Genomic DNA, 9806 nt, shown 5'->3' with positions numbered 1-9806 from the left:
GCGGGCGGCGCGGCCCCCGACGGCGGTCATGGGGCCGACCACCCCGGGGGCGGCGCGCAAGTGCGGAAGCGGCAACAGCTAGGGTTTAGGATCGACTTGCGATAGATACCATGTTAGAAGGGAGAGAGGGGGACTAATGAAATAGTTCGTGGTATTGCTTGAGCCTCGTGGGCATATATATAGGAATACAATGATCTACTTGGAGTACAAGACAAGTCAAAACAAATCCTAATCTATCTCATCTTTCCTAATAAACATTATACTCAACAATATAAACCATTCAGGTGCAAAATTGCACAACATATGGATAAACAAAGGAGACGCTGCATTTTGCGTTTATAATACTTGACATGGATTAATTGGTTTAGACAATACTCAACAGACAATTGTATTAATATACAATTTATGTGACACTTTTGTAGTAAATTCAGAAGTGATGGGCACCGCTAGGCATCAGAATACTGATTTTCTTCTATCTTCTATCGACCGAACACGTCATAGGCCGTTTGATGGGAAGTCTAATCCGACCAAAGTGATCGTCGAGCATACTTCCTCCGATCCAAAATAAGTGTCACGGTTTTAAACTAAGGTTAATTTAATTTAGTTCAAAACCGTGACATTTATTATAGATTGGAGGGAGTACTAGTGCGAGTTTTACTGATTTGCTTGGTTAATTGATTATTTTTAGAAATCAACATCCAAAATTTTAATTTTTTAGCTCAAATTTTGTCTAACACAGCGGTTCTATCAGATATATGAATGAAAATCCACCGCCACGAAGATGTAGTCAACACTCATAAAAGGCAGCTATGGAAAATGTGTCTTGCACTACTACATCCGACCTTTTTTTTAAACATCTGTCCTGGTTTATTAGTCTTTGTAGTTTAAATTAAACTTTGAGTGTTTTTTAACTATTAAAAAATAAATTATACAAAAAATAGTATCACCGGAAACCTTTTTCAAATATGAGTCTAACAATATAAGTTTTGTGACATATAACTTATAATTTGTAAATCAAATCTATGATCAAAGTTAGACTAGCCACAATGAAGAGTAACATACACTAGTAACATACACATATTCCTAGACTATGTTACTACATTTATAATGGATAGTAACATAAATGTAGTGTCATGTAAAAGTTTATTTATTAGGTTATAGACTCATATTGCATTGGGACATGTGATGTTACAGTAACTAGCTAAGTTACTATAACTACCTCTCTCCTTATTAACTTATTGCCACATAAGCAAATTTGCTTAGTTGGACTCGATGTTACTACTCAAGTTACTCCCACTATGGCTAGTCTTAGGCATTGAACATATAAAGGATGAGGGACTACGCCAAACTAGCGGCCGTGGCCACGTCTCCTTTTATCGCGTTACTGTAGCGACGAGGGAAGGGATAAGGTCCCGAGCGCCATGTCCAGCATCCTCTCCTCTCCCTTTCCCCTTGCTCGCTTCCTCCTCCCGAGCCTCGACACCGCCGCACGCTCCGAAGGATGAGGGATCTGGAGAAGGGGAGCAGCCGCCAGCCGATTCCGGCCCGCTCCGCCGACCCCGGCGGCCATCCAGCACCTTCCCGTGCTCTCCTATCGTCTTGGCCCCCCGGATGCTGGTTCTGCGCCTCCACTGGCTCGCCGTCAACCTTCCCTAGCTGCTCTGCTCGACCTCGTCATCGTCGTCGGTGCTCAATAGGGGAAGCACGAGCAGCAGATGCAGTTGAGCATCCACCCGGTCGCATCTCGGCTTCAACATAGGAGAGGAGCCATGGAGGGCGTTGGCGGCGCTCGATTCGATGTAGCGCCATGGATCAGTCCCTTGGGAGGGAGATGAGGGAGGGAGGGGGAGGGAGGGAAACGATGAGATGGAGGTGCGTCGTCGATCAGTCCCTTGAGAGGGAGGGAGGGAAAGGAACGATGAGATGGAGGTGCCTCGTCCGACATCGGCCTGCGCTGGTGAGGTGTATTTTACCATGGGATTAGTGAGATGTATTTATGCTTACCCCTTTTTAGTGTTTGGTCAAGCCAATGGACAGCGAGCATTTATGTACCATTGAAGCGATAAAGTTGTTAATTATCCCCCTGTATTCCTCAGTTAGATCTCTAATAAATTAAGAAATTGTTATTTGTCAGTAGGTTCAGTATATCATCGTCTGCTTAGACAAAATATATCATGGTCAAAGCATGTGAAATATTAGTTTTCGGTGAAAAGATGAAGGTTTCACATATATTAATGCTTTCACCTCACTTGTCATGCTGTTATGAACATCTTTTTCGTGCAAATGATAAGAGAGGGCCTACGAGTTTGTCAAGTTTGCCTTGTATGTTGAATATAATTTTCTTAGATTGCTACTGCAGTTGTATGATTGTGATCCCAGTAGGTCAATACTGCATTTGTGTTGTTGAACTGAGATTCGCCAATGTTGTTTCATGTTTGAAGTCTGTTTGCATGTATATTGTGGAGGTTTTTGCTGATCTGAATTATGAAAATTTCTTTGTTAACATCTTGGCACTGTACAATTTATTCTTTGTTAACTAAATAGCCTCAGAGAGAAATGAGAGAAATTGTACAGTGCCATTGGCATTTTGTTGAGATTTTCGCTAAGGTGCTCCTCTCTATGTCCGTGTTAATTTCACCACCACTCACATTTACATTTGGTAATATATGAGTTTCCTAAACATTGTGTACAGATACGAGGATGAAGATTGGGATTGTGTATTTTGGATGCAATATCCCACGGATATGGCTTACCTTCCAGAGTGATACAGTTGGTCACAATAAAATATGAACCATGTCAAAGGATGAGGTAGTATGCAGATTTACCTAGAGCTTGAGTAGATACACATTATTTAGTTCATATTTTATTCCAGTGGTTTTACTTTCACATCACAGGCTTGTTTATATTAAATCACAAGAAATCCATGAGCTTGCTTGGTTACTCTGGAGAAGGGCATTCTTTCAAGGAGTTGTAAATTTTTTGTATACGCTCTTTGTTGGGCACTTTTTTCAGTATGTACAAGATTTCTTAAGAATGAGTGAAAAAATCGACCATCTGGTGGATTCGCTTGTTGTGTACTTCTTTTTTAGAACACTATTCCTTTTTGTGTACTGATTGAATGATCTGTTCACACAATGCAGGTACTCAGACAGAGTGAAAGCAGAGACCGAAAGTTTACGATTTAGATGATTTGGAGGTGCCATGTCAATTTCCTTACCTCCATATCAAAACGGATCAGATGATTTATTGCTTAAGGGCATGCTCTTATTCTCTGAGATGGATGATGATGAGCGATTGAGCGGTGCAACTGAAAATTCAGAGCTGGGCTTTACACACTTCAGTGGGTAAGTGAAGTTCCAGTTTTTCTTCTTTCCCCTGTTACTGCTCTGTTGTACAGAGAGCAGTGAGTTTTTATTAGTTGGATGTTATATTGGAATGCAGGAGTAGCATGGCAACACCAAGGTAGAGACCTGAAGAGAAGCAAAGGAGCGGATCAAGGAAACTAGAGCCGCACTGTCGTGATGTGGGTCGCGTCGTCTTCGTCCATCTCCATGGAGGTATATATGCATATGTTAGGTAGGAAAGGAGACCGTCTCCATGGAACTCTGACTGATGTGTAATGGCTTCATAGAACCTGGCCGACCAAACTGAACATTCACTCATTGTTTTCACCTGGGATACACCATCAGTATCAACACCGGTAAAAAGAATCCAATCAAAACATGATGTTTTTCCCTTGGCTATATGTTTATTTGAAGGAAACATTTCAATTCTCAGTGATCTATCTTTATGCTCCTTATTGCCATTTTTCCTAATGCGTCTATAGAAGTGATTTATCAGGTGTTTTGGTATATATATTATCTTATAAGGGAATGCCAACGTTTTTTGGATTGTGAATTCTCTTGTCAGAATCGGTTGTTTTTTTCCCTTGTGTTCATTTATTTCTCAGATTGCAGAACTGACGAGTGTAGACTAAGTTGATGATCTACATGTGTTGTTCCTCTCCCCTGATGTGTAGTGCAACTATAAATAGGGAGAGAATTGCGTGAGGAGAGCTCTCTTGCTACTGTTCTGAGCTCACTCTTTGACTAATCTAAATGCTCTCTCTGCTCACTGATCGATCAAGGAAGGCACTGAAATATCAGCAAGGACCAGCACAAAAAGAAGGGAGAATAAATGGGACCAATTAAGTTACTTGTGTTTAAGATTGCACTACTTTTCACTTTGGAGTCACACTGGTGAATGGGGCGTCGCATGATCTATGCTGGAGGTGTTCACATATAACAAGTTCACTATTTGTTCCATTGGCCAGTTGTATAATCTGTGGACATATTTAAGTTGAACTATGCTCCTTTCTTGGTATCTGGAGACAAGATACTGGCAGTTTTTACGTTACCAGACTGTTTATTAGTTATCTGTAGTTTTGTAACACTCTCCATTGTCAATGACAGTTCAGATTCTTCAGGAAGAATGGGTCTTGTATTTATATTATTCGATTGTGCAATAATCGATAGATAACAAAAGATAGATACTTAAGAAGTTTACAGATTTGAGTATGGTTTCACCCCGGTGAGTGTGGTATTGAATCATAACTCTAATTGTGGTTTAGTTTATTCTAGGTTATCAGTACATAGTATGAACACTTACAGAGTTAAAATGGTAAAGTAGCAAAACAGTATTTTGTATTTGGTTTATACTCCATACTTCATAGCTTTATCATACCCAGTTGCTCCCTTCGTCATATATTTTTTCATGGGGCCAAATAATTTGGTAGCCGAGCAATGAGCAATATTTGCCTCTGTTTTGTATTTGCCTCTGTTTTTTCACTAATATAATCACATAAGCCACGACGCATGTTTCTGCCATGATTTCCTCCGGTTGGATTTCGTGGATTTAGGTGCTGAAAAATTATGGGACGTGGATGCAGGATTAAGGACATGTACCTGCACTACAACGAGAGATCTGGGCTGCTTCTTTGTGGCTTCCAAACTTGAAATGTTTGTTTGCAAGTTAGTTTAGTTTTTTGTTGTGGATTCACAACTTCTCACATGTACCCTCCTCTTAGACCTTTAGATTCCAAAGAAACTAAATGAAGATATGGTGGTATGGTCTCAATAGTATAACTTAAAGCCTTCCATGCTTTATATTTTCTCTGAAATTTGCTCTTTATGTTAGATCCGATGAGAAAAGGCGTCTTCCAAGCAGAGGATGCAGGATTGTTGGCCACATTTGGTTTTCGACTTGGGTGTCTAAATATTCTCACAATTGTTGGCTCCCTCTTGCCCCTTGCGCTATTGGCGCAACGAGTCATCTAGTACAATATAAAGGGAACTAAGGCCCTCCACTATGTAGGCCAAAAGTGGTGCCAAATACACTTTTGGTTCATTTGGCACCGATGCCCTCCATTGCCCAGCCGGTGCCATAATATTTTTCCAGGGAACCGGAGCAAGTTGGTGCACCGATGCCCACTTCTAGCATTGCAATAAAATATGTTAAACTGTGAAGGATCAACGGGATGAGACAGAGGAGGACTAGAGAACTCGTAGAAATTGCAATAATATTTTTATGTATACATGTGGTCCCACTTTTTTATGGGCTGCAAAGGCATATAATGTAACCGGTGCCATAGAAATTTCTTAGAGCATCGATGCCCAATCTGTAATATTTTAATGTACCGGGCACCGATCATATAGTGGAAGGCCTAATAAACCCATAAAAAGCCATAGAGAGGTAGTATTTTGCTTGAAGTAATGGAAGAGTACAAGGAAATGGATAGTTGAGGAAGTAGCCCTACTCCCGTGCCCGCGCCATCAATTTCGTGCAGTTTTTTCCTTGACTTGATGTAATCGTTTTGTCTCGAGTCTCGACGACGGGGATGGACCTCTGTGCTGCGTTAAATGCTTTGTTTTCGTTCCAAAAAATCTCCTCCTTCTTCTTCTTCCTCTTCTTCTTCCCCTGACGTATAAATCCCTCTCCGCCACACACACCGACACAGCACACAGCCACACACGCGCGTAGCATTGCGGGCTTTGCACAAGCCCGGAGCCGGAGGCAAGGGTGGACGCTGCCGCGCGTCCTGACCTCCCCCCGTACGTACGCCCATCTTCTTCCCCTCTCTGCTCCGCTGTGTGGCTCGCTTCCTTCTTGGGTTGGATTTCTGATCTGGAAACTGTTCTCCGTCAACACCCCTTCTCTTCCTGTCGTTGCTAATCCGCATCCGAGAAATCCCGGGGAACGGGGCGGGGGACCTGGCCGTGAGATAATAAGATCGGGGGCCGGAATCGCTCGCCCTTGATGTGGCGAATAGATTCTTGGCTCAGCTGAGAAGCCAAGACCTCGCAGAAAGAAAGAAAAGCCAAGAGAAAAAGAAAAATCTTGGGGGTTACTGTTACTACCATGACTCATTGCCTGTGTGATCTTAGCGCGGTTGCCCCCCAGAACCTTGGTCAGGGCGCGACGCGGAGGACGGAAGCTGATGGTTTCTTGTCTCCATTCCTTTTGTTATTTGTTTGTGTGCAGCCAACCGGAGATCGTGTGGCAGATCCCCCCTAAACGAACGCGCTGTTTTGTGGTGTTTGCCCTTTTGCTCTGTTCGTCGGAAACTTAGGGTGCCTCATCTTAGGAGCTTCTTGCACTTCTAGTACTAGTAGTAGTACCCATTCTGCAGTATACTAGCAGTAGTCAGTACCAGTAGCACGGCTTTTGCAGTAATTAGTGTCAAACCGATTCTGCAGTAATTAATGCCTAGCCCACTAATTGGGATACATAGGCATATGGGGGGCATGGCTGTGCAAAGACGCTTATATGAGCTCATACTACACACGTGTTGAATCACTTGTCCTCAACTGAGATATTCTGTTGGTCCGGATCAGACTTTGGTGAGCAGAGCACCACTTTAGCTTTAGTGCCCTGGTATTCTCTAGCTATACTCTCATGATTCACGCGCAAGTGAAACACACTGCATTGCTTTAATCTGCTGACAAATGTGATCATAAGCAAGAACTGCCAAGACATTAGGGGAGAAAATTGTCTAAGATCATGCTAGGCGCCTTAAACTCTTGCTGCCTGTTGATTTTTCTAATGCGTCATGTTGTTGATGTGGCCATCTTAGTTATATTTGGTGGCCAGGTAGTACTAATTTAACAAGTGCATACTTGTGTGTAATTATGCGTCATTAAGAGTCCCTTTGGGGACATCCGATAAAAATATACTACGAGTCATGTCAAAATATCTAACTAGTTCTCTTCGAGGCAAAATAAGTCGAAGAATACTTGGGATATCTTGCAGTTCCATTAGAATAATAATGTATGGTTTGGTCTCTCATGTGTGTCATTACTGAACCAATTTCAGGCGAATAATCTGGTCTCATGGCGAAGCAACACTATGCAACCAGCAGCCTTGTGATAGGCTATGCCTTGTGCTCGAGCTTGCTGGCGATCATTAACAAGTATGCCGTCACAAAGTTCAATTACCCCGGCCTCCTGACAACGCTACAGTACTTGACATCTGCTGCTGGTGTTTGGGCCCTTGGAAAGCTAGGCTTTCTCTGCCATGACCCCTTCAACCTGGAGACTGCCAAGAAATTTGCACCGGCTGCTATTGTCTTCTACCTCGCCATATTTACAAACACAAACCTCCTTGTTCATGCCAATGTGGACACGTTCATAGTTTTCAGATCCTTGACTCCGCTTTTGGTTGCTATTGCTGACACAACCTTCCGGAAGCAACCATGCCCTTCCAAGCTCACATTTTCATCCCTTGTTATCATATTGGGAGGAGCGGTTGGCTATGTGATAACAGATTCTGCATTCAGCCTCACAGCATACTCTTGGGCGCTTGCCTATCTGGTGACAATAACAGCTGAGATGGTGTACATCAAGCATATTGTGACGAATCTGGGTCTAAACACATGGGGTTTTGTGCTGTATAACAACCTTCTTTCCTTGATGATATCCCCCATCTTTTGGTTTTTGACAGGGGAGCACAAGTCGGTCTTCTCAGCAGTCGAATCACGGGTTGAGGGTTGGTTCCAGCTCGATGCCTTTGTCGCGGTGGCATTGTCATGCTTGTTTGGGTTACTCATCAGCTTCTTTGGCTTTGCGGCTAGGAAAGCAATCTCAGCCACGGCATTCACGGTGACTGGGGTTGTGAACAAGTTCCTCACGGTGGCAATCAATGTGACGATCTGGGACAAGCACGCCAGTGCATTTGGTTTGGTTAGCCTGCTGTTCACTCTTGCTGGTGGAGTACTCTATCAGCAATCAGTTACTGCAAAAGGAAATATTGCATCAGCTCAGCATGAAACGGCATCGGAGGAACTTAAGGATGAAAGTGACAGTGCTGAGTATGATGAGGAGAAACAGAAGCTTATTTCATCTTGAGTGCCCAGTGCATGAAGAGTGCCATTCTTAGCTTTAGGTCGATAGGTTTGTCCTTTAATTTTGCTTAATAGGCCCTTTGCAACAGAACCATACAATAGGCAGTGCCAGTGTTAGTACACAATATTTCCTTTATAACTAGAAGGCCCTTTCTGTCTGTGTTACTCATTTCTACTGGAAGAAAACTAGATTAAATTACTGTTTTTATGGTAGGAGTGATGCCCGTTGTAAACTTGTAATACAATACCTATATGGATATCTCATATTATTCTTGATAATTATATATATTGGCCATTGGTGCCTTTTGTGGTAACAAAGTCCAGATGCTTTGGAGCAAGCAAGCATTGGGAGATGCAAATATTAAAGAGGCATATACATTATCCTCGGAACAAGCTGTGGTATACTTGCGGAAGTCGGGCAACGATGTTTCTTAACATGGTTTTGCCTGAACTCTTGATGGGAGGCGTAATCCAGGTAAGGCGAAGAGTCCAAGCTTACGACCATGTCCCCGGTGACGGAATCAATTGGTCTTTCGGATAGTCGTGCTTATGTTGTAACCTCGGTAGCATGGATCCCTTCACAGAGTTTATGGCATTCCTCGACAGAAAAGTAGCACTAGGTCACCCTTGAGGGTTAGAGAGTTCATTCAAATGGAAGAGATGTACTTCCTCCGTTTCAAAATAATTGAAGTTTTAGGATTGTCCTATCCTAAGTCAAACTTCATTAAAGTTTTACCAAGTCTATATAAAATTTATCAGCATCTACAAAATAAAATTTACTTCATTAGATTCATTTATGAAATGAATTTTCATATTATATATATTTGATATTGTAGGTCTTTGCGGATTTTTCAATAGACTTGGTCAAACTTAAAAAAAGTTTGACTAAGAAAAATCGTAGAACTTCAATTATTTTGGAACGGAGGGAGTATTAAAGTACATGTACCCATAGGGTGTTCTTAAACAGGCTCAAGGCCATGCACAAATCACCCATAACTGAAGGCATTTAGTCTAATCTGTTCTGTACACTTGGTCCATGAGAGGGAGGGGTTACTTTGTCCATGGTGCATGGTGGACTGTAGCTAGGTGTCTCTCTCTTCCCCCTAGTAGGCTTGACTGACTTGAAGCATTAACTTTCTCTTTTATACTTGCATTTCTTTCTCCTCTCATCCTTGGCATGTGACAATCAGACAATGTTGCCAATATGCAGAGAGCTTGTGAGTGGAAAAATAAATCTTGAGTAGATTATGAGGAACAGCATATTGTTTCCAATAGTGATTCAGCTTCCTCCCCTGTCTTTTTTTCGTCGAATGCAGCAGCAGCATGACTGGATAGAGAAAGCATGTATATTCTTTTATTTTCTATACAGTACACAGGGTAATATCCCAGAAAACGTCAGCGCTTGATGTATACATCAGCTACTGCCTCC

General features: G+C 42.3%; 1 protein-coding gene across 2 annotated transcripts; it reads left to right on the top strand.

The window, feature by feature from the left end:
• Positions 1–5857: 5857 nt before the first annotated feature.
• On the top strand, positions 5858–8695 carry LOC125530599 (GDP-fucose transporter 1-like). Of its 2 annotated transcripts, none has more exons than XM_048694987.1 (2): positions 5858–6089; positions 7351–8695. In XM_048694987.1, exon 2 carries the CDS (start codon positions 7368–7370, stop codon positions 8379–8381), a length of 1014 nt encoding a protein of 337 aa, XP_048550944.1. In that variant the 5' UTR covers positions 5858–6089; positions 7351–7367; the 3' UTR covers positions 8382–8695. The 2 variants fall into 2 exon arrangements, with proteins under 2 accessions (XP_048550944.1, XP_048550945.1); XM_048694988.1 differs by having other exon boundaries at positions 5930–6093.
• Positions 8696–9806: the final 1111 nt, after the last annotated feature.

Source organism: Triticum urartu, unplaced genomic scaffold, assembly GCF_003073215.2.
Source record: "Triticum urartu cultivar G1812 unplaced genomic scaffold, Tu2.1 TuUngrouped_contig_6428, whole genome shotgun sequence".
Lineage (NCBI taxonomy): Eukaryota > Viridiplantae > Streptophyta > Magnoliopsida > Poales > Poaceae > Triticum > Triticum urartu.
Note: the sequence above shows the minus strand (reverse complement) of the source record. Positions and strands in the feature narration are given on the sequence as shown.

Bases quoted from the DNA above. Each gene is read 5' to 3' on its own strand.
- LOC125530599 (XM_048694987.1), top strand. From the start codon at position 7,368: ATGGCGAAGCAACACTATGCAACCAGCAGCCTTGTGATAGGCTATGCC.